We start from the raw sequence: 26,621 nt of genomic DNA, 5'->3' as shown, positions 1-26,621 counted from the left end.
TAAAGGGCACCTGATTTTTTACAGCTAATTACATAGTGCCTTAACCGAGTGCAGCACTCCTAATTTTTTCCTCAAATTCAGATTGAAATCTATATAACAGAACATGACCTCAGTGTCCTTATTGGCAGCTAAAGGTCTAGATAGCAAAATACTAATTAACCCTTTAATAAATTCTATAGGTTGCAAAGGTTGTAGAAACTGTATTAAATAACATTGCAGGGATGTTGCAGTTCCTAGAGATTGCTGATGACATCTTCAACATTTTAAACTTTATTCGAGTTATGTAACCCAACACCATTACTGGGGTACAACACATCTCATTTTGTCAAAGGAAGTGGGCCTAAATACCTCTGTTTCAGTATGGCCATTTATGTTTGGAGAAATTGCTGTCACACACACACACACACACACACACACACACACACACACACAAACACACACACACACACAGGGCTAAAGTGGTACCCTTCAGACACATTAGCCAGAGGGAGGGTGGGGCGCCAGTAAAGATTTCTTAATGGGCTCTGCCGTCCTCTCGTCCATCTGCCTTGATGATAAACACTGCTGGTCCACTTCAGCCTGATGCGCATCAGAGCCTTTACCGTTTTATTTTTCTTTGTTCAGCAAGAAACCATTAATTTTAACTCTTTTCCCCAGGAGCTGGAGCTCTACAGAGAGAGGACTAACACTTGGACTTTATGATGAGCAGTTTTTTAACAGTATGGGAGAAATGATTGGAACAAATAAGTAAGATTCAACGAGCTTTTCCTTCTCATAATACTTCTGTAACTGTGGAGTAAATCATTTGGATGTCTGGTCCGTGCCAGAGCGCATGGGGAGCGCACTCCGTGGGACTGTTAGTACGTGAGTGACACTATCCAGCCGGTCACAGCCTTCTCAGTAACCTCAGAAACAGTCCCGGTCCCGGAGGAGGATGCCTTCCCTGCACCACGGAGCAATCTTCATCGGAGCCTTCCTCATTGTGACCGGGGGCTCCACAGCCTTCCTGGCCTCATACCAGAGCCGCATGCAGGCTTTCTCCCTCTGCTGCGTGGTGCTGGGGGTGGTCATGCTCATCCTGGGGTTATTCTGGGCTATGAACAGCAAAAGTGCAGCAAACTACAACCACCGAGAGTTCGACCCGGAGTGTCCACATTATCCATACAACGACTCCCCCAACTTTGGCAGCCATGCCCTCTTCACACCCCCAGGAAGCCGTTTCCCAGAGTCCCAGTCAGTGTTTCTGCCCAGGTGGGTACAAAAAATGTTTAGATATAATATATTTGGCACAGTTTAATCTGTATTTGTAAATCATTTTCTCCTGAAGCCAGAAAATAAGATAACCATTGATTTAAGTTTAATACACTGATGTCCTGCACTGTACTGTTTAGCTGACTCGAAGAAAAGATTTTAAAAGGACATTGTTACTGTCCGATTTGCCATGTTGTCTAATTCATCCTCCCTGTTGCAGCTCTACATTTGATGACATCAGAGGTTCAGTTATCAATTTTCAAGGTCCTTAAGAGATAGAGCTGTTCACAAGTATATGAGAGGCCTGCACACAGACCCCAGCAATGCCACTTTTTCAAGAGAAATGCCCACTTTGATATTAAATCTCATTCATTTTGGTCAAAATACAAGTGAACCTTTAAACTCGGAAGAAAAAAAAGCCACCTTGCCCTCTGCAGGCCGTGCTCAGCCCTGGATTACACAGTCTTTCATTGATAGTAGGCCCGGGCCGATCCCATCTAATGCTGCCTACAGTCAAGATGCGCAGTTATTGAAATATAATCACGACAAAATATAAAGTTAAAGAAACTGATTTATATTTTAAGAAATACTCTTATTTGCTTTCTTTAGTGCAGGTGAGGAAAATCCACACCACTCTCAAATCTGTGTGCTAGATATGACTCTGGAGCCGATTAGCTTAGCTTAGCATAAAGACTGAAGGCCACATGGATGTATAAAAAGAACTGGAAGGTGGGGTCACATTTCTTCCCTTTATAACTGGCACACAAAGCCAAAAACATTGAACTGCAGCAGATATAACTACTCAACTGATCGGTGCTGCTTCTGCATCACTGGGCCCATATGGCAGGTGCACTAAACTTCCGGTTCAGCACTTGGGTAACTTGAATGGGCGTAAAATGATTCACTCGTAGCTCTTTTAGACTATTGAAATGTTATCGAACCAAATGCATGAAATTCTGATTTTGTGGGGCTTGTGAGGCTCAAAAATGTATCAGACATGTCTTTGCCATGTAAATCTATGGGGGGAAACTCTTTTTGGCCCAATGGCATCATGTGATGGATGTAGTCCACTGTGTGGCCACTACAAAAATTGGCTTCAAACCTCAGGGCACTTCCCGTGGGAAACAGCTAGCCTGGCTCCATGGATGTATAAAGTAAACAAGATACAGTGTTGGAGGTGGCCCCCCTTTGATTCCTATGACAGCTGCTCAGCGGCACATGAAGCCAAAAAATATCAAATTATCCAGATCCTAAATTTTTTTTTTTTTACCCAGATCCTGCACGTCGTTGGGCCCTCCTCTAACTTGAATGGGGATAAAAATGATCTAATGGTGCGGGTCTTCCAGACTTTCGCAATGTTATCGAACTGAATGGATCAAATTCTGGCAGTGAAACAACATTTTGGGGCTATTGTGATGCTCAACAAGTGTACTCTCAGATTTTCTCTTTGGGCCCCCAGGCATCACATGACGGACTCTGAAGTTGTAATTCTACATTTGGCCACTATGTCATATTGGCTTCAAAGCGTGGCACAAGCCCCTTTTACACTGCCAGATTTTCCTTGAATGTTGGGCCGTTTTAACAGCAAGCTGCGAGCGTTTAAACACACAGAAGCGGATTGATCCGAGGTGCCCAATTTTCCGCCTCGTAGGGTAGTCATATTTGCGGAACCCTTTTGGTTTAAACAGACCGAGGTGGCCTTCTGCCACGGAAGGGGCTGTTGAAGACTTGTGGGAGGAGCTGCTGATGACGCCGCACGTGCGACCTACTGGCACTGGATAAACAAGAACTAGCGAGGAATTAGCGAGCAGCTAGTAGCAAGAAGGAAACGTAACACTGTAAAGATGAGCAAGTGGGGAGACAAGGAGACGAATGAAGAGGCCATTAACCGTCAGGGCCCAGCAACTTCCTAGAGTCTCCTCTGGTTGCCTGACAACCAGGTCCCGCCCCCCCCAAAAAAGACTAGTGAGACGTGATTTATCATTTTTTACACTTCGTTTTTTTTCCAGATTAAAGAAAACAGATTTCAAAGTGTTAATTAGTGAGGTTTGGAAATGCTGGTGGGTGAATTTATTTACCTTTGAACAGAACCAGGCCAGCTGTTTTCTCCTATTTCCAGACTTTATGCTAAGCTAACGGGCTGCTGATTGTAGCTTTACATTTGGGATTCCCTAAACACACGGGGTTTCGCCCAGCTGAGCATGATTTTGCAGGACGTAGCAGTGCATGTTTTGGTAAGCTGTGTGACTGTCTTAGCCCCACTAAGCCGTGCCCTGTGCACTTATTTATGAGTTTTCCAAGATGGAGGATGAATTACGTTACGTTTTATGAATTACGTTTTGCCTAGTCGTGCTAACATCAGAATGTCATAACATATCATGTGCCATGAAAATATTGGATCAGATATACTGGTCAGCTAATAACACATTCATACATAAGATCAGTTTATTTGATGCACGTCAGTTATGAAGGCTTGGAGAAAATACTTTTCATGTGCTCCTGTAATCTGTAATTTGGTCTCATACCTATATGTACATGGAAACTGATAGTTTGCCTCGCAAGCCTCTTTGGGTTGGAAATCTATTGGGCCAAGATACTACATACTTCTGCTATGTTGGCCATAATTTAGTCCATTTAAATGTCAATATATTTTAGCACCACTTACTTGTGTACATTTTTAAGTATAATGTCATGGTGGTCAACTTGAGAATTTATCAGCAGTTGGGTAAAAGTCATTTGAAAATCTGCAGGGAATTATTGTCGCAGTACAAGGAGCAAAAAACTGAGTGCATCCATGTGTTAGATAATGGACACAAAAAATATCATCTCTGTTTGAAGTGAGAGTAAAGTGTGACGTCCCCTGTAGTTTCAATCTTGGGGTTAAGATTAGGTTAATAAACAACTTTTTAGGTTAGGGTTTTGCGAGCTTATCCAAAAAGTGACCAAACCAAATGCGAGCCGATGAAAACACGCATCAGACACACAACAGTCTGTGTGACACAGGACGTAAGGCTCGGGACCAGGATCAAACTGTGTTTTTCGGCAGTCCCCTTTACATTTACCATACAAACATGACAATGGCATCGATCTTCTCATCTTAATCTCAGCAACACAATGAATAAACGTTGGATTTTGGATTCAGGAGTTGGTCCTGTTGTAACTCAAAGACTGCAGGTTTCATTTGAACTTCAACATCTGACTAGCTCCTGTTGTTCTGTTAAGAGTGTGTATTCATAGCTCATGTTTATGTCTGTAATTCAAAAGCTTTTTATCATCCCGCACAGCCCAGATGTCCATTATACCTTTGTGAAACCCAAATCCTGTATTTGGCAGGAAACACTACAGACAGAACACGACTCCGTCTGAGCTCTACAACCGCTGACACCTCAGAACTGCACTGTACATATCAATTTGTGTTTGCTCTGGCCTCATAAAATGTTCCCACATGATTTCTTACTGCCACTGTTTCCTCGAGTGCAGGACAATGGAACGCCACAGGCACGTTGCTCGTGGGGAGGAGTTCGACTACCCTCCCATGGACCATGGTGGTTTCAGTCCATCGCCTCACCCTCCTCCATGGCAGGAACCCCCGCCTCCCTATGAGGTTGCCATCAAGACCACGTGCAGCTCTACACACCTGCGACGCGCATACTCAGACACACACCTGGCGACAGAGCCCCTGTTTGGACAATCAAGAGAGATCAGCTTTGAGGTGTGACACTGTACATCACAAGATAATTAGCCATGAGCCTGGGGTTTTTACTCAGACTCTGCAATAGCTGTCTCCTGACAGCAACTAACTTTATCAAACACTTGAAGCATGTTTCTCCCTGACGTTGAACAGTGGGTCCTCGCATGCTTTCCCTAAGTTTTCTGTAATTACAATGCAGGTGTAAATGCATATCTAAACATACGGTGAAATAAAAGGTGGATCCCATCGGATTCAGCATTAGCAGACCAAAAAAGCAACAAAACAGAAGTGTCAAAACACCACGTCTTGGTGTTGGGCTATTTTTGGCAAGTCACAGCGACTTCCAGCCTTTATCAGTCTCTCCAGGATGTCGCAATCGCAACAATCAAGGCAAATTCAACCAATCCCTGTGAATTCTGCTCGATCTGGCAATTTTGTTCAATCACTGTAGCTTTCCTGCATATTTCACAAATCATCTTGTTTCCCATGAGTCTCACCTCCTTGTTTCTAGTTGTGAAGATGCAGACAAGTGTGCCTCAGAACATCTCACATTTACCAACAAAAATTATTGCCTAAGACTGTGCAAGGTAATTTCCCGGTGTTATGCACAGAAGAGGGGTGAACTGTTTTGCACAGCGTGCAACGTTGTGGTAGAACACAAACACTTTTGTATAGCAAACACACATAGAGAATGGCTGACACACACGGACATTAGACAAGACAAATCACTGTGCCAGAGGCTGTTACATTCAGATCTATTGAAAATGTGGAAAGAATCAAGGTGAGTGAGATTAACTATACATGGTTAGTGATAATGTTAGTGTTGTATAAATCACAAAAGGATAAGCCCTGTTTCCACCGAGCAGTACGCTGCAGTTCAGTTCGGTATGCATTTTTTCTGTTTCCACTGTGAAAAGTTGTGGATGGTACCAATGGAACCGTTCCTTACGTCCCCATGTTTGGTCCCCCCTCTGTTGGGGTACCTAGCACTAGGGATGTAACGATATGGAAAATTTGATATCTCAATTATAGTGACCAAATTATCACGGTAAACAATAATATCACGATATTTTTTAAGCGCTGTAAAATGTCCAAAAAATAGATACATTGAAATAACTTCACTAAATCTTGTAACTTCCTTATCATACTAAAATGTTAACAGTCAAAATCTTATATTAAAATGAAACTTTCACATTAAAGGGGCAAGGGATTGGCACAGCAACAGAAAAATTTATTTTAAATGAACAAAATATGTAAACAAATTACAGGAACAAAGCTTATTTGTTTGGTGCATCTTGACAGTCAGCAAAATATGTAAACAATTTATATATTATTTATGTATTTATTAGCACGAGAGGAAAAATATATATAAAACAAAAAAATGCAAGAGTAGAACAAATAACATACAATATATAGAATAGATATCACAAAGGTGCAGGAGAAACCAAAAAACCCTAAGGGCAATGGTCATCATTACACAGAATAATTCACATATTAGAAGTGTGCATGTGAGAGGAGTGCCTGTATGAGAAAACGAGTGCTTGTTCTCATGTGTGTGTGTGTGTGTGTTAGGTCAAGACTGTGAGCAGTGAATTTAATTAACTTTATAAAACCGAGAGCCCCCATTAAGGTTCTCGGTCAAAGGTTAACACGGCAGCGTTTTATGTTGTTTCCTTGAGCTTATGTCGAGAAAGCATAACTGGCCATCTATATCGATTCTAGCTCGCCATACAATAACCATAATCATAGTGATTCAATCATAGTTGATCTCGATTAGCGTTACGTTACGTCTGTTTATATTCTGTCGGCTCCGCTCAGTGTTTTCAGCTCCGTTTTATTTTGAAACACTTAACGTTAGCAACATAGCTGCTAATACGGCTATTAGCTACTCAGCTGGTAGCTCCTAAGTGTCTTAAACGAAAACAGAAAACCTAGTCACCGTTTAGGAGGACAGATACGGCTCAAATGTCCCGTATACGTCAAGAGTTACACATTATGACAATCTTAGTAAAACCGAAGTCCCTCACACAGTAACTGACGTTTGCATAGCATAACTTGCATTGGCTGTAAAGCTGTGGATGATGGTCACAGAGATGAGCCAGCAGATTTGTAGTGTTGCTACCCTTCGCTAGCCTGGTTCCAGACCATAGACCCCGCCCACTCAATTGAGTAGGCTTGCATCTCTGGTCTGGCATACTGCAATAAATTTGCGATTTATCTCGTCCAAACGATGGACGGACCAATGAACGCCGGGGGTCTAGCAATTAGCCAATCAGCGCCACGCTGATGTCAAACTGTATGCCGGTGGGTAACTGGTGAGGATAGCAACAATGGCGACCGCTACAGATCCTACAGACCACATTAACGATGCTATCGAGGTATTTCGCCACTACTCACGTTAATGGAGGATCAAATTAAGGAAGCTGCTAAACGGGCAATGCTCACTTGTTTTCAGCACCCCCCGATACATGGATACTAATGACGTCAGATTCTGGGTGAGTCGTTGATCTCTACTGATTGGTTAGGGAAAAAATCAAATTCCCTCCCCCTTGTAAATCGCCTTCAATGGAGGCGATGTCAGACTGAAGGTTCTGGGAGCTTCAGTCTGACACTCAGGCTAACCCTTCGCAGCAACTTTCTTTCTGCATGCTCTGCACACAGGATAGTTGTCCTCCACCAGCTGTCCCTTGGCATTCTTCAGAAACCCAAAGTACGCCCAGACCTCAGATTTTGTGCGTTAAGTTGGGGGGGAAATGTCCTGAGTGCCGCTATCACCAGCTTCCGCCATGTTTTCATTCTTTGTGTTTACACATGCTACGCATTCACGCAGCGCCTGCATCGCGAGACTTGAATGAGGCTGTTATTACATATCCTGATAACCCACCGCGATAATGCAATTAATTTAAACATAAACGGTAATTCTTACTGTGTAAAAATTAACCGAGATTTACCGTAATATTGGTAATCCTTACATCCCTACCTAGCACACAGATCTGGTACTAAAAGGTGGAGCTGTGAACACTGCAGTCTGATTGGTCAGTAGAGGACGGTCACTCTGCTCAGGGCTGAGTTGTGTCTGGTTTTGCAACCTGTTTTACATTAGTAAACTCATTCATTCATTCATCTTCTAACGGCTTCATCCTCTTGAGTGTCCCAGCTGACATCGGGCGAGAGGCAGGGTTCACCCTGGACAGGTCACCAGACTATCACAGGGCTGACACATAGAGACAGACAACCATTCACACTCACATTCACACCTACGGATAATTAGAGTCACCAATTAACCAGCATGTCTTTGGACTGTGGGAGGAAGCCAGAGTGCCCGGAGAGAACCCACGCTGACACGGGGAGAACATGCAAACTCCGCACAGAAGGGCTCCCACGGGATCGAACTGGCAACCCTCTTGCTGTGAGGCGAGAGTGCTAACCACCACACCACCGTGCCGGTGGTGATTGCTGCCTGATTTGCTGCCTCTCACAGCAGCTGTAGTCTGAGAAAAAAAAAATTCAATGGGCCGACTGCCGGTGACTTTTAAGGTGGAACATTTACTTGTAATGTTACTCAATGCATGAGTTGATGACGTGAATCCATCAGCACACCTTAAATTTCACTGTGACAACTTTGACCATCACTTTAGGTTTTGTGGTCTCTCTTGAATGACATACTCTTTTAATATCTTTATTTTGGTTCCAAAGGTTAAAGTGTTTGGTGGAAACAGGGCTAATAGAGGTGTGCTTGCCTGTCTGCGTGACAAACTGTGTGTTTGTGTGTGAGTGCACGCATAATGAAGAAAATAGGTTAGGAATACCTATTATTGACTGAACAGGAATACCTGTTTACCTAAAAGGTTGAATAAAGCTCTCACCTTGTTTAAAGTTACTTATAACATTCAAAATAGTGTTTTAGTTTTATTCTCACTGGAACAAGTTGCCTTCGTTTTTTAATTAATTATATAAAAAATAAAATAAAATAGAATAAAATAAAATAAAATAATAAATGAAATTTTCACCTGATTCTAAAGTTTAATTGCAAATACCCCCCACTGCAACATGCATCACAGTTTCATAGAAAAGCTGCCATTAAATCAGGTATGATAGTATGATAGGCCACAACAACGTCCCCAAAAAGCATGCAAAATCCTGGAGGGACTCTGCAGTGACACACAGACACAAACTTAAAAGTGCAGTCGACAAAAAATACGGTGACCCACTCACCCCTCTCTCTCCAAAACACAAAAACCACACAGGTGAACATGAGATGCTCATGTAGATAATGGGTGTCACCACTCATATCCATGTGACCAGGCTTTTTCTAGAGAGTATAATGTGTTTCTTTACAGGCAGTCAGTCAGTAAACGTATGCTCCTCGGTAGGTGACTCAGTTGCTTTAAATGGTTGAAAATACAGGCCTGGTCTCAAATTATTTTTATTAACTGTATTTAATTGGAATTAAAACACAGAGAAGAAGAGTACATGATAATAATGCTTGTTTTCTAGTGCAGGAGCTAAAGTGCTTTGTAAAGGCTGAGCTTTATATTAAGTTGGTGTTCCTGACTTTGGTAATGGCAGATTTTCACCTGCAGCAGGTTCGTTTAGGGGCATCAGTTGCCATGGTAACAGAAGCACACAGGAAATCCAGGATTCCCTTCACTTCAGCTCCACAAATTCGGATAATCCTCCTCTCTGGGATCCTCCTGCTCCTGACTGCAGAGGGCAGTTTACTTTTTTGTTTTCTCCTCTATCAAACGACGTAGTGATCCTTTGTTTTTCTGAGAATGTCGGAACTGTCGTTCTGAATAAATATTTCCCCATCAGGATTAACACACTTCACCACATAATGGACATGATGATAATTCACGTTGGGAAGTAGCGGTCAGGCCCGTAGACATTTTTTTTAGTTCATGTGCCACACGTACTCATCAGCTTGTTGAAAGCAGGGGAACAATGACTCATCTGACCATATGAGTTTTTCCACCGCTCATTAGACCACTGCAGCGAACTGGCAACATGGCCTGAGCTCTAAGTAACCATACGATCCCTCTATTTTAAAGGATCAAATCAGTGTTTGTGCATAGTTTAGTGAAAAAAAGTGCATATTTGTAGCACATTATTTTCAGATTTTCAGTGTTTTTTCGACGTCTGTTCCTATCCATAGGCCTACATTTCAATGGAATGTGTAAAGAAGCTCACAGAGAACCTAAACTTGTTTGGGGAAATAAAATCAATCACTAGTTTTAAAATTCCTTTGGCATGAGACATTTAGGTGCTGGTGAGAATCTCAAATGTACAAAGTCAAACAAGGAAAGTATGAAATCTCTCAAATCTTGTATATTGGAGAACTCCCAGCAGGACATCATCGGACCAATATGGGAGAATTTTCAAAATCTGAATCTCTTTGACAGAAACATGCACCAAATGAATGTAATGTAAAAAGCTAGAGCCTGGAGCTGGAGCCTATCCTGGCTGACATTTGGTTAGAGGCAGGGTACACCCTGAACTAGACTATCTCAGAGCTGACACATAGAGACATAGCCGTTCACCATCACATTCACACCTACAGCGAATTTAAGGTGCTTTCACACCTGACCTGTTCAATTGAACTCAAGTTTGTTTTCCCCTCGGTGCAGTTCGTTCGGGCAGGTGTGAACACAGCAATCACACTCAGGTGTGCACCAAAACGACCAGACCGAGACCTTCTTGAAGAGGTGGTCTCAGTCCGGTTCCAAACGAACTCTGGTGAGGTTGGTTTGTGGTGAGAAGGTGTTCCGACCTGGATCTGAAGCAACTGCAGTCACATGACACATTGTTTGGGTTAAACATGAGCATGTTACAGTCCTGGAGGATTATTAATGTGCACCTCCTCCTGTACTGCCTTAATATGCACATTCAGCACATCCAATGCATCAAAACATTGTTTTCTAGTTGGAGCCGCGCCTCGTTTTCAAACTGCATGGTTTGACTAAAATGAACAATGACAGCAATATAGTCCACGATGAGCAGCGCTAAAATCAACCTGCGTAGTTGTCCCTCCATTGTGACATTAGAAAGTGTCACATTTATCTTGCAAGTGTACTCTTCTTCAACGTTTGCTTTACTTCCTGGATTTTTCCCACATGGAAATTCTGACCAATCAAGAGCAGCTTTCTCACACAAGGCATTTGATCTGGTCCTCTTGTAAATGCTGCCGTGAGAACACGAACCAACTCTAGGCAATTATACAACTCTGGAACAACATGAGTCCCTGATTCAGACCAAAGGAGCCGACTCTAGGTCTGACAGCAGCCTTAGAGGCACCAGTTAGCCTAACCTGTGTGTGTTTGGACTGTGGTCAGAGGTTGGTGTACCCCTAGAAAAGTTGACAGAGAACATACCTGCGAACTTGCAGACCCAGATGGGCCCCCCCCCACCCCAGGGTTCAATCCACTAAATGTCTTGCTGTCAAGCGACAATGCTAACCACCGCACCACCGTGCTGCCAAACAAATCTTTGTTAATCACAATCATTAAAAAAGAAGTGATTGGATACCACTAATGATTTAACTGAATATGCATGTCTGTAGTCTCTGCGGGGTGATCATGATATTAATAAAATATTTGTAAAAATTCATGATGTAAAAACAAAAGAATTTTCGTTTTATCAACTGCCATGCATTACACTGTGTTTCCTTTATTTTTCACAGTTACATAGTTGTTAATAATGTATTCGATGGATATGTGTCGTCACTGTCAGCCTTCATTCAACTGTCATGAAGTATTATTTGTGTGGAGGAGTCCCACAGCCTTCACTGCCTCTGAAATAAGATGCTGCACTTAACTGATGACCGCAAATACACTGTTGTGATCTCTGACAGCACAAGGACGACTGGCTTCAGCTGCTCTGATGAACACACACACACACACACACTCTGGAGATGACTGAATCACAGGATTAAGGATCCACCATGTTGTTTAGGACTGTTTCTTTTATACCTCTGAATATCTGCATGCTCCTGAAACGCTTTAGTCTTGGAAAAGGTAACTCAAGGGATAATCTTGCAACATGTTTTTAATGTGTGTGTGTATTTAACTTTATTTAATAAATCAGTGATTAAGGACACAGTATCTGAATCATTAACCAGCCACAGTAAATGACCTCTGTCTGTGTTTCTGCTGTCCTCCAATACTCACTGGCAGTAATGGACATAGGTACATTTTGTGGTCTACAGAAGTGAGAGAAGCTGTTAGTGAGTGAAAATGGATCCACAGTCAGGTTTAAAAGGCAGAAACCACACATCCTTGGTCCTTTCAGAATTACGTTTCAGCAGGGCTGCCAAAAAACTTCCAGGTAAGGGTGGTGTTCAATGTTTTATAGGGATGTCCCGATTGAATCTCAAAGATCGGGTTCAGGGCTGATCAAGGCATTTTTTAACTGATCTGGATCAGATAAAATGAGCTATATAGAGGATCCAGTCCTTTGTGTAATGTCAGCTGTCACACAGGTGTTTTTACCTGCGAAGCTTTTTTGCAGAGACACCGCAGCGCAGCTGTCTCCAACTCTCCACTCTCCTTTTTCCCTCCACTCAGCTGAGCTCCTGTGTTGTGCCCGGTTGTGTTCACACTCGGCGTGAATAAAACAATTTGCGCAAGTGAATTACATGTAAAGTCAATGTAAAGAAGCAATTAGACGTGACGTGAATGACGCAAAATACCCCTCAGGTCCCCCTTATAAAAAAATCACACCTGTCCCCTTCAGGACGTTTTTCGTCCTTGTTGAAAAACAACCATAAAAATATTAAATATTAATATTTTTTCTACTTTTTTTGCTTAAATCTTTTAACCAACTCCTACTCAGGCTATACATATCAAATATTCATTAATTTTGAGGATTTTTAACCCTTTATACGCCATTTCTTTACATGAAGTCACTGTTACTTTTATGTAATAAATGTTGGATGAATTTTTTTTTCTAATTATCACAGTCTGGGATATGTGAATGATTAATAACAACACCAATTTTGATGCATTATTATTTTTTTGTGCAGTTTCGATTTTTCAATAAACACCAACACCTGTCCCCTTCCGGACGTTTTTCGTCCTTGTTGAAAAACAACCATAAAAATATTAAATATTAATATTTTTTTCTACCTTTTTTTTTTTGCTTAAATCTTTTAACCAACTCCTACTCGGATTATACATACCAAATATTCATTGTGTGTGTGTGTGTGTGTATGAGAGAGAGAGAGAGAGAGAGAGATGGAGAGAACAGTAATGTAACCTTGCAGCAACCTGCAGCTCATAATTTGCAATTTTTAGCTAAACAATTACACACATGCACATGCAAACACACACACAGACACACAATATTTTTTTAGTATCTATACAGCCTCAGTCCTCAGACATCCATATCAACACTAACGTAGCATTTATTTTAATTTTTTTTTGCAACAATGGCTCGCAAACCTCAGTAATGAAAAAATAGGAGAAAAATACAGGCAATTTTACGGCTTATTATTTAGCGTGTGTTTGCTCTGCTGGGGAAGCAGGAGAAAATGTATGATTCAGCATTTTAGTAAAAACTTCCATTTTGATCCCCTAACTCTGGAATGCATGACTAATATCATCAAATTCATGTTTCTAAGTTGCCATGAGGATGTGATGAACAAATACGGAATTTATGGTTTTACATTTAGCTATATTTTCACATAGGGATTTGACATTGTGTATTTTGAGTCCATGTACACACACACACAAACTAATATTGCAATATTTTTATACAGACCACACTGTCACATCCTTGTGAGCACAGCAAGACCATTTTTTGATCTACTCTGCATTTGCCCTCCCTGTTAGGGGCCTATAGTGCTTCAAGTGGCCAAACCAGGAATTGCATTGAAAAGACAGCAGGGCCCCAAAAATGGAAACTGGCCCCATCTGTTTTTTTTTTTTTGTTTTTTTTTACCATTCTTGGGTCTCTCTAACCAACCTGACTGCCAGAGATAGAAAAAAATCACGTTTTTTATGTAAATTGAAGGGGAATCAAAAAATGTTGTTTTAATGGGTTTCAATCGGGACGTTTTTTGTCTGAGAGGGCGAGGTGTCGTAAAAGGTTGCCATTTGTGTATTTTAGGCCTGATTTAGGAGCGGCTTTAAAATTTCAAAAATATCACCAAAAATAAGGTTTCTGATCAAATGTCATGCTGTATGCATGAATACAGCCAAAGTTATCAAAAAATAAAAAATAAAAAATGACTGAAAGGGATGTTTTCCGTCCGAGGGGGACCAGAGGGATACACAAATAAAGCGGCGCAAATAAAGCAAGTGGCATGATTTCACCTCATACACTTATTCGCGAGACTTGTAAAATCTGAACTTCAGCAACCAACTGCACCACAATATCCAATCATCACTGAGATCCTCGGGGGACATCTGATGCTGAGGACGTACTGGTGGAAGTTCATTTATTGATTCAACAATTTCAACAATTTCTCCAGGCCTCGACAGGTCAGAGATCCATCATAGATCGGACTTGGCTCTGACCTGTCTGATCCTGGACAAAGGACCTCTGAGGTACCGGTTTGTCCCACAGATGCTTGATCAGATTGGGATCTTGGGAATTTGAAAGCTAGGTCAATGCCTTGAGCTCTTTGTCACGTTCCTGGGGCCATTCCTGAGCAGTTTTTGTTAGTTCATGTAGAATAAGCACATCATTTTGTTATAGATTGCTACTACTGAAAAAACAAAAGAAAAGAAAATCATGAGAGATATGGGTTAGAATCTCTCTATTTTTAATTTAATGTGAGTTCTTCTCTGAACGCAGGTGTAGCTCTGAGATGACAATCTGAATTATTTGCATTTATTTGGGACCTCTGGAAGGTGTCCTGTGATGTCTAGCACCAGGGTGCTGGCTTCGAGGAGTACCGTTGCTGTGAGGCGGGGTTAGTTAGCCCACAGCGGTGTTTGGGTGGGTGGAGGGTGTCATGTGGCATCCACATGAATGCCATGGCCAAATGTCTCCCAGCAGAACATTGCACTGTTGCAGAATGATCAATGTTACTCACTTCACCCACCACTGGTTTTAATGTTTTGGCTGATCGGTGTATACATATATTATTATAGAGTATTCTAGTGGCAATGCTGGGGACTGCCAGTGACTGAGTTTAAATGTTTTAATATCTGACCTGGGAAATATCAGAACTTCGATGACTGCATTGGAGATCATGTTAATATCGTCACTAGATGGCAGATACAACACGTTTGTAACTGACTATAAAACACACTTTTTCACCTACTTTTCCATGAAAATTTTAAGATTAATTGATTATTTCAAAGGGTTTTCATTGACGGATGATTATGATAGCTTGATGTCTGGGAAAATTTGGGATTAAACAAGTTAGTGCACATGTAATGTGTGTGGAAACATGCAGATGTGAAAGTATTATGTGGTCTAATATTACAATAAAGGAGCATCATCAGGTAATCAGAGCAAAATTTAGCCCCAAACTGGCGGTTACAAATAAAGTCATGGAAAAAGTGCATGATTATGTTAACTGTTGTTTTACCAGGATATTTTGTTAAGTGTTAAGTGTTGTTGTGGACCTCAGGAGGATCAGCTGCCAATAAAGACTCATGATAACTGATGTGTGACTGAACCTCTCCATCTTATTCATATTCCACACAGCCCCCCCCACCCCTGCTCCACCCCCAGCAGAGCTCCACCTCAGCTCAAAAACAAACTGGCTTTATCGGCTCACACAGAACTGGAACTATAACTCTCTCCTTGTGCAAACAGCTTGCCTAAACAGAGGCAAAGTGACAATGTTCAGAGCGTGCGCCCGCCCTGCCCTCCATTCCTCCTCGTCACTGGAAACCCTTCCTCATACAACAACACTTCCTCACACAGCGAGGATCCGCTGCTGCTGCTGCCACATGAAAAGCACACAGTGCCCGGCCAACATGCGACACCAACTCCTCTCCTACAGATTTTCGGTGCCGTAATCTCTCCAAACCCGGATATGCTTATTGTGCGAGGAGAAAAGGCGAAGCGGCAGAGGAGCACAGAATGAGAGAGGCGCGGCGGCGGAGGATCAGGATCAGGATCAGGACTGAAGAAGCTGTTTGCTGCCAGTTTTCAGGGCGACACACGGACGTGATGAGCAGAGTGAAAGTTGATGAAGAGGAGAAAAGAAATGGTGAAGCTTTCAGGCCACGCATCTGCTGAGCAGCTCCTCACCAAGACTTCCTATCAGGTACACAGAGGATCGATGTTTATCACACGCGCGCGCTGGGATGATTTACGTGTTGCATATATCCGTGTTATTCTCCTGGTGTCAGCTTCCTTCTGCTTCTGCTCGCTTCCTCCTTTATCTGTTATCACACACACACACACACACACACACACTCACATTCCCAGTAGTAGTCTTGATGCAGTGTACCTGAGCCCTCTCCTCTCTCTGTCCTGCAGACTGGCTGCTGCCTCTGAGGGTGAGGTGGAGGTGCAGCTGTAGCTGGACGAGGTGAATTCCCACAGGGCAGGGGGGCTCCGGAGATGCCGCTCCCTCAGGGCATGCTGTTCTGCTTGGGCATGCTGCTGATGACCGGTGGCGGGGTCATAGTCCTGTGCTTGGGCCTGCCCCAACAGTCAGCCCCGTTGTTTGGGGTCGGGCTGTTCCTGGGCCTGGGGGGCTTAGCCCTGCTGGTCAGTGGGCTCTGCATGGCCATGAAGAATCTCCAGGTGGCAGTGCCAGGACACTTCCTCCTGCATCCCCGCACGGGCACACGCTTCAGCCCACAGCAGGCCCTGGCGATACAAAGGTAGGCTACCAATGTACGGACGAACGTGCATAGGTAGACAGAGCCATGGTGCTTTGAACGCAGACGTTTTGGGGGTTGTTGTTTTCTTGGGTCGGTACCCTTCAATTGGGGTCAGAGGGATCAGGAAAGGTCCTTGACACACCAAGCCGACTGCAAGCCGTCGGTCAGTGTTGGGCCATAGGTGAGCATCTGTCGCCCTAGTTTTTGCAGTGTGTCCCGCACCATCTTAGCTTTTTTTTCTCCCACTGAATTGGTGATGGAGACGGCATAGCCCGCCAAGGAATGAAATCACTCTGATAGGCAGTTAAACTTCGTACACGCCAAGAAAAACAGAAATGATAAAAGCAAAAAAAAAGGCTGAAGTCAAGAGGGCGTGAGATTGAAACAAACTTGTCCTAGGTTAGATTATTTTTAGCCACTGAGCTCGTTAGCAGAAGTGGTTCATAATTGTGTAACTTTTCACCAGCACACAGTAAATATTCATTGTTCTTTCAACATCGGGTTGCGTCGCTAACTGGCTAATTAGCATCTTGAATTCATCCTGTCCTTAGTCTCGCTCACCAGATCTTTCTCAAGAAAAGAAAGGTCTGGCTGGGCCGACTCTCACTTTAAGATTGGAGAAAAAAACGCCCTGGCTGCTTGTATTTCTTTCAACCAATCACAATCGTTCTGGGCGGTGCCACAGCAACGGGGCGCTTGCAAAAATATTGCCGGGGGGAAACAGGTTTTGGTGTAACACGCCCACAAAAATATCACCGACAGGACACGAACCATCGCAGAAAAATGGCTACATCCCTGCAAGATCAAACACCGCAAAAGTTAGTAAAGGACGTGTTGAAAACTGCAACCGGAGGTGGTAGGGCGGGACTTCAGCGGGTGGCTCGTTCCGCCCAATGAGAGGCTGATCTATGCAGCGAACTTCCGCCCACTCAGACTATCCTGTCGATATCCTGATGTCCCTTTTTGAATGAAGAATACAGACTACCGCCACCTGCTGGTGTGGAGAGTTCTTGGCTAGTACTAGTTGGCTGTAGTCTTTGCGGTGTGTTCAAGCACAACTTTTTGGCTGTGACACTACTAATGTGCAGCAACACAACAGTCTGCCTTTGTTGCTACTAGTTCTTTGATATCAGTTTGGTGTGTCTGGACCTGAAGGACTTCAAGTCAACTGATGGTGGTGCTAGAATGCTAGAAGAAAAGTCCTGGGATCACCAAAGAAAGTAGGATTCATCCTCAGGGAACTATGAAACAAATTTCATGGCAATCCATCTAATAGTTGTTGACATATTTCCATCTGGTCCAAAGGGGTGGACCCACTGACAGGCCAGCTGATATTGCCATGCCGCTAGCACGGCTGAAAGGTTGGAAACCCCTGGCACAGAGGACAGCGAGCGTAGAAAACCCCTTTTTCTCTATAAACAAACTCTGCTTTCTTAAACATTGGAAGCAAAGACATTTCCAAGCTTCCCTCGTGTTGTTCAAGATAAATAGAAGCACATACAGACAAATACCAGGACACACCATCCGAGCACTGAGCTGACAAACACTCTTGTTGTTGAACAGATCTCTTGGACACTTCACTGCACATTAGTTCTAGCGCACAGTTTGGCAAAGAGCAGTGAACCGCATTAGGAAGTTGAAAACACTGGACTTGTGACACTGAGAAATTGGACTGCAACAGATTTTCTGATTATGGACTGGTTATAGAAGTAGGTCATGGAGAAAACAGCAGACACACATGCATGTGGCTGACAGACTCCCCTGGCATTGTTTGAGGTGATGATAGCCGGCAAAATTAAACAAGACATGCTCTGCTCATTGTCCGGCACCGAGGAAGAGAGGCGCCAGCAGCACCATCCATCATACACGCTTTTTCTGTTTCCAGACACTGACAAAACTCAGTGATCAGTAACTCTAAACCTGAACCATCTGATAACTGTGAGACAAAACTGTGTTCTATTAAATGTCTCTCATAAGAGAATGATGAAGTGAATTATCACAGGGGAATAATATGCGAACAACAGAATGCATTATCAGAAGGAAATGTGGCGTGAATGCTGCGAACTGAAATACACCACTGAAAAAGTTATCAGTTAAGGAACAGCTGAAGGAGTATGAACTGTAGAACAAGTAAGGGTGTTGTTGAATAGTGGAAGCATGAAAGGAATTCAAAGGAAAGAAGTGTCAGAACTGAAAGCAGTTGAATTTCAAATTAAAGTGTTAAGTGCTGAGAGGAGCTGATGATCAGTTAAGGTCTCATCAGACACATCCAACCAACATAGACAAGTGGCGACGAAGGCCTCACGTCACCTGTGTCTAGACCAAAAAGTTGCACCCGAACACAACGCAAACTCTACACCCAACAGCCAGCTTCTTCTGAACCTGCATGAGAGGAAATAACTCCACACCAGTAGGCGGTATCTAAAAATAGCAACAGTATCAGTTTCATTACCATCATTAAAAAAATCTTACGCCCATATAGGCCTATAGAGTGTGCCAGTAAACCCGGAACTCCGTTAGCGCTTTTGGCACTTCCGGTTCTCTCGTCTAAAAGTCAATACGTTTTTTGAATGGGATTTTGGTAAAATGTCTCAAATAAGGTCTGTGGTTAACAAAAGCTTAAGCGAGTTTCAGGTTTTGTTCTACGACATAAAACACATCAGTAAATACCCTTCTTGTGAATTTTGAAGCTTTTACGTGTCGTAAAAAAGGCGGTTGCTAACAAGTTGCTCAATACGACTACAAACCCTGTCGGGGACATTAAACGTCATCACCCCCGAACAGACGAGAGTGCTGGCAGTCCGCCATTACAGCTTCTTATTTAGCTTAAACAGTCCGATTTCCCCATTATGCAATGGTTTTAAAATAAAGCGGCCGAAATCAGTTGAAAGCTTAGTGGCGGTGACGTCAAGAGTCATGCGACCGCGGAGTAGTCATGTAGTCTGTTAAAGCCTAACGTTAGCTTTTTACTTCTGGCGATCACATTTAAGCTTCAGATGCGGTATGAAAGGTGTTCATATGTGAAGATTATCTCGCTGAACACAACCTGTAAGTATTATAAACTTGTGTTAGCCACAGAGCTTATTTTCTGACATAATCCAAAACGCAATGCAAAAATCACATTCACTTTCTCTTTCGGGAACCAGCGCCATGCTAAACTTCCGGGTTTTGACGTCAGCCCTGGCACACTCTATAGGGGCCTGATATAATATTAAATTTAATTTATTTAATGCCTAAATAATGAGTGTTTGTCCAGCACCTATGTATGTGTGTATGAGTTTTCAATTTAATACTATTACAATTTAAAACTAATAGTAGTCTATAATGTTTCTCTTATAACTGCCCTCAACTGCTGTCGGGAGATGACATTTGATAAAGTTTTTGGATGTGACGTCGTCACATGACAGCTCGGATGTGAGAAAGAGAAGAAAAGATGGCAAGCCGCGAGTTGGTTCAAAAAAAAAAACTTCACTTCACAACTTCTGCAAGCAGCAGCAGCAGCAGGTCCAGTGGCCGTCAGAGTGAAGGAGGGAGAAGCGCAACCCGAACCACCCAAAAGAAGATGACTCTGGGCAGTCTCCTTCAAAAAAAAAAGCCGATGCGGTGGCAGGTCCGGTCGGCACCATACAGGAGCGAGCAGGAGCAGAGACATTTTCGGAACCCACCGGCTGTATTCGGCGTCTGACTTCCGGCAGACGGCGATACAGCCTCTGGGGGCAGACCCCTGATTTTTTGGCAGTCCGGTTTGATTTGGGCAGAGGAAGCAAATTTCCGTTTCTGACTTCCGTTTAACCTGGCAACAACTGCAGCCGGCTCAAACGTGATTGGTCAATATCACGCGGACTACAAACAGCCTACAACAGGAAACCAGGGCTCTTTGTTCTCCTTCAGGAGGCAAGATCTCCGGGGTTTGCCTACAGATTCTACATTCACTGAATGTAGAGTCTGTATATAGAGACTAGAGCAGAAATAACTGCCTGTTGTCGCGAGCCTGTTATTCAGGAAGACGAAGACCTCCTTCTCTGGTGGAAATGTGATGGAGCCAAACGTTTCCTCTGATGTTAGGGGCTGCCCGAAATTACCTGTGTGTTTGTGCCACGAGCTCTCCATCAGAGCGCATATTCAGCACCGCGGCCGAAGTTGTGAAACCACTACGTGCCCTGCTCCAGCTGGAAAACAGTTAACATGCTGGATTTTCTGGCGAAAAAACTTGAATAGTTTTGAAGCATATGATGCTGCTATAATTATCATTTTAGTTTGTTTACATGTTATTTTCAATGAGGAGTAGCCTGCTCTGACGGACAACACAGTTGGGACTGGGAGAGGGTGAACTTTTCAAACTAAAGGTAGGCTCTAAAAATAAACCAGCGAACAGTATTTCCCGTCACAGTCTGAGGATACGCTGTATAGCACACATTTTCATTACTGCCTTTGTTAGTTATTGTTCCTTTTTTATTATTTGATAAGCCTGTAAGTATTGAATGCTATAGGGCTGTGTTTTAATTCAATTGATTTGTGTCGATTACTGTACTGGAAGTGGACTGTAGCCCACAGACAGTTTTTTTTTGTTATTTCATTCTGTTTGGTTGACTGCTGCATTTGTTAATAAAAGTTGTTAATGTACATATTTTGTTGTTATTTTTCAGTATTCTTAGGCCTATATAATGTTTGCTATTCTGTTTCTGAACGGTATAGGTGCAAGCCGACATTTTGGCGACTCCCTCTGAGCCCTTCAAAGTGAATTTTAAGTAGTCACGGTAATACCGTATACCCCGGGAAAATGTGGGGAAGGCTTAACGGTAACAAAATTTAGATACCACCCAACTCAAATTCATACCACGGAGAGTTTTACATATATTAGTAAACTATAACTCTAAAATGAAAGGTGAGTAAGCAGTGAGTGTCAACAACCCCGCCCTCATTCAAGAGTAGTGTTTGCGGTGGAAACACTAGGGTCTAGGTACCACGTCTTAAGGGTTACTTTTGGTTCCAAAGGTACCATACTGAAAGTCTTTGGTGGAAACGAGGCTTAATTAGCCAGTTGGCACGTTAACAATACAGCCCAATGTTGAAAGAACAAAGGATATTTACAATATGCTTTCAAAGAATAACAAACAATTACAAACTGTTTCTATTAAAGAGCTCAATGGCTAAAAAAATGATGTTGAACGTGACACACCAGAAGAAAATCAGAAATGTGAGTGTGACGACTTGCAATGAGAAAAGAGTGTATCGCCTACTTTTAGCGGGTTTTCCCATGTTAAAAAAACCTCCATATACGCATTCAATTTGGTGGGAAAAGGGTTCAAAACACAGTGTAGTCACTGAAAGGAGTTGACGGCTGGTTGGAGTGTAAGCATTGATAAAAGGTATAGATTCAGTTGAGGTCTAATGACTGAAATATAGTTACGTACACTTCTCATTGCCTCTTTCACTCTCTCTCATTCTCTTCAGGAGGTTGGACAGAATTCGTCGAGAGATGTCAGAGGACTCTGTCAGCAGGGCACCAGATCCCGAACCCTCTCTCCCGTCCACCCCACCGCCCTGGACTATGGAGCCGCCTCCGTCCTATGACACAGTGATGAAGAGCCAGGAGAACAGCGAGCAGCTTAACCTCGCACTCTAGTGGACATCTTTACTCTGTGTTTGTGCCTTTTGTCTTCGGTTCTCAGTGGGAACCTCGAGCCAGCAGTTGGTGCTGTTGATGAACTCGCTGCAAGGGGCCTCTTCTGTGCCTTAAGACAGCCACCCTAAACCCAAACCTGAGCACAAGCTAAGAGGCAGGAAGAGACTGCAGCTGGTTAAAGACTTAATATTTGTACAGACTAAGCCCCAATGTGGCCTCCGTGTCTACTAAACGTGTGTGTTGTGATTGATTGTGAAAGGAATTGAAATGATCACTGCAGCTGCTCTGCTCTCTACACTAAGGGCCTTTCTTGAGACCAGGATTATGTAACTTTTACAAGAGGGTTAAGGGATTCATGTCGACAGTCTGGCTGCAAGCCTCCTGTAGACACCTGATTAAGATATTTTATTGGCCTGCTTGAATTTATGTGACCTACTACTGTGGCTGCGCAGCACTCCTCTTCAAACACGATAAGAACTTTTCTCATGGCTTCACAGCTTCTCTTTGTACCTGCACTCTCTCCTGTCATAACTTTGCTCAAGGTTCATTGACAGCTTACTACAATGCAAAGTGCCTTAACCAGTGACGGCAGAATGTTAACAGCTTTATATCCTGTGATTGCAGAATGTCCACTGTTACTTCTATGTTGTGATGTTACTATAAACTAAAATTAATGAATAGCTCCTGAGCTCTCTGTGGGTGGTGGCGCACTTAGAAATAATGGATTGTTTATTTAAAGGAACAGTGTGTTTGATTTAAGGGGATTTACTGCCATCTAGTGGTGAGGACTGCAGATTGCAACCAGCGTTCAGCTCAGTGTTCATTGTTCAGGAGGTTTCTACCAGGAGCAGTATTATCCACAGAGGTCTCTTCCTCTCCAGAACAAACAGACTTGGTGATTAAAAAACACACTCATTGAATAAAGCAGCTTCATATTATTAATCAGTGTTTCTCTGAGCCTGTTCAGCACTTTGCAGACGGGCCACTTGCCCAGCACCAGCTAATATGTGCCCACCTTATTTCTGATCCAGATGTTCAGAAGTTTTTACCATGAGCAATATTATCTGCAGAGGTCTCCACCTCTCCAAAACAAATGGACCCAACGATTTCAACCAGTAAAACCACTGAATACAACAGTTTCATGTTAAAACTCGGTGTTTCTCCAATGCTGTTTGGCATGTCAGAGACGGGTAGCCAATGTGTGCTCACCTTTTTTTTCTGATAACTTAAGATCCAGACATTCAGCAGGTTTTTACCATGAGCCAAACTATCCCGAGGTCTCATCCATCCATTTGTTTTCATCTGCTTATCTGGGGCTGGGTTGTGGGGGCACTAGGGGGAGCAAGGTATTCCAGACGTCCCTCTTCCCAGCAACGCTTTCCAGCTCCTCCTGGGGGATCCGGAGGTGTTCCCAGACCAGATTAAATATATAATTCCTCCCGTGTGTTCTGGGGCTCCCACAGGGCTGTCTACCAGTTGGATGTGCGCAGACAACCTCTAATGGGAGGCACCCAGGAGGATTCTGATTAGATGCCCGAACCACGTCAACTGACCCAACTCTGAGCTTCCTCCAGATGTCTGAGCACCTTACCCTATCTCTAAGGCTAAGCCCAGCTACCCTATGGAGGGAACTCATTTCGGACACTTGTGTCTGGCATCTCATTCTTTCGGTCATTACCCAAAATGTAAGACCATAGGTGAGGGTTAGGATGTAGATGGACCTCTCCAAAAAACACGGACCAGGTGATTTGAACTGATAAAAACATTGAAGTAAGCAGTTGCTAACTATAGTAGCCGACACAAAAAGCCCTGTCTAAAGCCAGTGTTTGGTTTGCCCGTTCTAGGCTACTCCAGAAACATGGCGGTGCAACATGTAGATCTCTGTGGACGAGGACCGGTTGCATATGTAGATATAAAGGGCTCACTCTATGATAACACGATTCTTGTTTCCAGGTGATCATACACTAAGGAAAGCAGCCTTATTATATTCCATTTCTGCCAGTATACCTCCCTCAATCCTGCACACTGGGCCTTTAAAGAGGGAAATCTCTGGGAAGGTGGAGAAGAGACAAAAAGACTTTCTTAAAATCATGTCCAAACCAAGCAAACAAACACTCACTAGGCTCAATACTGTTCAGATGTTCAGTTGCCAGCCTCCTTGTTGTCAGCAGCTTGAGACAAGGTGACCTATCAGGTACACACCTGCAATTTTATACCTGACCTGACTGGCTGTCTGCAGGCTGTAATAACCAGCAGAGTGGAACCCTAACTGCGCCTCCTCCAGCCTCACCTTCAAGCCCTGACACAGAACAACACCAAACCTTTTCTAACTTTACGACAGGCGCTTGAGTTTTACACATAAATAAGAGCTTCATTAGCCAGCAGCAGCTGCAGCGATGGTCGAGGGGAAACCGTATCGATACGGGCTGATAGTTGCGGGGCTGTGTGTGGCGGCAGTCGGCCTCTTCATCATGACTCAGGAGCAGCCACACATCTATGCCACAATGTGCGCTCTGGGCGTCACTATGGTGTGTGTTGGGACTGCATGGAGCCTCTGCCAGTGCTATCCGAAGGTAGACTGTGTGTGTGTGTGTGTGTGTGTGTGTGTTGGGGAGAGAAGACAGGAAATAAAGTGTGATTGCTATCACACAGAAATGGATTTGGTCATGGCAAGTGTGTGTTTGTTAGGTGATTCTGGGTCCTGAGATTCAAGAGAAAAGTCCAGAGGATGTGGTGTGTACTGCAGCTGGAGCAAGGTACTGTCTCACACACACACACACACACACACACACACACACATTCACACACACACATTCACACATGCATAGTGCCCTAATGGCTCACAGACAAGTGGGTGTTCATTCAGGCCTTAATGATTCCCTGTGGTCTGTCTGTGCATCTCAGGATGCTAGCGACCATCATCTCGTGGGTGAACATGGCGACAGGAGCAATGCAATGTGTCTGCAGGGGGGAAAGATCTGCACAAATACACTGAGGATACTAACTTTATTATCTTAAGGGGAAAATTAATGGTGATGTAATGGAGTAGCTGTGGCAGCAGAGCAAAGGAGAGAAGCACAAGAGAGGAAATGTGGGATTGAAGAAAAAGGAGAGATTGTGGCTTGAAGGTTTTGACTGAAAGGATTAGTTGGAAACATGATGGTGGAGAATGAGTAATGCTTCCCCCCCCCCCCCTCCCAACAAGGACCATTAATGTTCCCTTGATTAAAGCACTCGAGTCTCAGTCTGTATCGTGGCCAGCGGGTGAAAAAAAAAGGAGGTTGTACTGCGCAGCTCCTGCATGAGAGTGTTTGTAATATTCCGAATGTTCAGCAGCCAGATAAAGACATGCACGCTCAGCAAAACCCTCCCTCAGATTAAAAAAAAGTAAGAAAATGAGGACAAAACACTTGAACCAGACTTCTATTTCTGTCTCTCCCCCCTCCTCCCCACCCTTTTTGATTTAATTTTAGGCATGCTGAGGCTCTGCCAGGTTTCTGTGGCCAAAAGTCGAGTAGCAGCAGACTTCTTCCCGAAGCCCTGAAGAGCCACAGCTGTCCTACGCTGCACCTGGTCTGAAGCAAGGACATCATCATCCTCCTCCTCGCTGGTCCAATTAAATCACTACACCACACTGCACTCAGGACAGATCCTCTGCTGTATTTTTATAACCTGTAACAGCTGAATTTATTTTGTTTTTTGCTTTTTTATAAAGTGACTGATTTTGTGTCAGAAGTCTAAATAAAGCTGAATATGCACTGCATCTTAGATCCAGAAGATGGCACTATTTACTGTATGAAAGAAAGAGGCTGTGTGTGTTTAGCACATTTGAGGGACAGTGACAGACACTGAGCTGGCCTACATTTATTCCACTCAGGCACATTTTTGCCCCATAATGTGATTAAAGGGGTCCTCAAGCAACTTTCTTAAAGGGACAGTTCACCCAGAACTCAAGACTACATATTTTTCCTCTTACCTGTATTTACCTCTTCGTGCTATTTATCAGTCAAGATTGTTTTTGTGTGAGCTGCTAATTGTTGGAGATATCGGCTGTAGAGATGTCTGCCTTCTCTTTAATATAACGGAACTAGATGGCGCTCAGCTTGTGGTGCTCAAAGCGCCAAAAAATACATTTGAAAAACTCAACAATAATGTCTCTTTCCAGCAATCATGACCCGGTTACTCAAGAAGATCCACAGACCTTGTTGTGAGCAGTTTCATGTAGGGACTATTTTTTTTGCTACCGAACTACACCCAGCAACTG

General features: G+C 43.3%; 3 protein-coding genes across 3 annotated transcripts; all 3 read left to right on the top strand.

The window, feature by feature from the left end:
• The first annotated feature begins 574 nt into the window (after positions 1-574).
• On the top strand, positions 575-5,175 carry LOC117253297 (uncharacterized). The gene is made up of 2 exons (XM_033620649.2): positions 575-1,251; positions 4,732-5,175. Exons 1-2 carry the CDS (start codon positions 935-937, stop codon positions 4,967-4,969), a joined length of 555 nt encoding a protein of 184 aa, XP_033476540.2. The 5' UTR covers positions 575-934; the 3' UTR covers positions 4,970-5,175.
• A 10,527-nt stretch (positions 5,176-15,702) lies between these two features.
• LOC117253669 (uncharacterized) lies at positions 15,703-23,035 on the top strand. Its single transcript, XM_033621255.2, has 3 exons — positions 15,703-16,166; positions 16,382-16,731; positions 22,186-23,035. Exons 2-3 carry the CDS (start codon positions 16,466-16,468, stop codon positions 22,355-22,357), a joined length of 438 nt encoding a protein of 145 aa, XP_033477146.1. The 5' UTR covers positions 15,703-16,166; positions 16,382-16,465; the 3' UTR covers positions 22,358-23,035.
• Positions 23,036-24,436: 1,401 nt separating this feature from the next.
• bsnd (barttin CLCNK type accessory subunit beta) lies at positions 24,437-25,981 on the top strand. The gene is made up of 3 exons (XM_033620797.2): positions 24,437-24,930; positions 25,046-25,113; positions 25,831-25,981. Exons 1-3 carry the CDS (start codon positions 24,754-24,756, stop codon positions 25,934-25,936), a joined length of 351 nt encoding a protein of 116 aa, XP_033476688.1. The 5' UTR covers positions 24,437-24,753; the 3' UTR covers positions 25,937-25,981.
• The last annotated feature ends 640 nt before the right edge of the window (positions 25,982-26,621 follow it).

Source organism: Epinephelus lanceolatus, chromosome 6 (assembly GCF_041903045.1).
Source record: "Epinephelus lanceolatus isolate andai-2023 chromosome 6, ASM4190304v1, whole genome shotgun sequence".
NCBI lineage: Eukaryota > Metazoa > Chordata > Actinopteri > Perciformes > Serranidae > Epinephelus > Epinephelus lanceolatus.
The sequence above is the reverse complement of the archived record's forward strand: the minus strand, read 5'-3'. Positions and strand labels throughout refer to the sequence as shown.

What these genes read in the sequence shown, in the direction of transcription:
- LOC117253669 (XM_033621255.2), top strand. Translation starts at nt 16,466, where the DNA reads ATGCCGCTCCCTCAGGGCATGCTGTTCTGCTTGGGCATGCTGCTGATG. An exon ending in CAGGCCCTGGCGATACAAAG is followed by an intron (nt 16,732 to 22,185) that starts GTAGGCTACCAA and finishes CATTCTCTTCAG; the next exon opens with GAGGTTGGACAGAATTCGTC.
- bsnd (XM_033620797.2), top strand. Translation starts at nt 24,754, where the DNA reads ATGGTCGAGGGGAAACCGTATCGATACGGGCTGATAGTTGCGGGGCTG. An exon ending in TCTGCCAGTGCTATCCGAAG is followed by an intron (nt 24,931 to 25,045) that starts GTAGACTGTGTG and finishes TGTGTTTGTTAG; the next exon opens with GTGATTCTGGGTCCTGAGAT. An exon ending in TGTACTGCAGCTGGAGCAAG is followed by an intron (nt 25,114 to 25,830) that starts GTACTGTCTCAC and finishes ATTTAATTTTAG; the next exon opens with GCATGCTGAGGCTCTGCCAG.
- LOC117253297 (XM_033620649.2), top strand. Translation starts at nt 935, where the DNA reads ATGCCTTCCCTGCACCACGGAGCAATCTTCATCGGAGCCTTCCTCATT. An exon ending in CAGTCAGTGTTTCTGCCCAG is followed by an intron (nt 1,252 to 4,731) that starts GTGGGTACAAAA and finishes CCTCGAGTGCAG; the next exon opens with GACAATGGAACGCCACAGGC.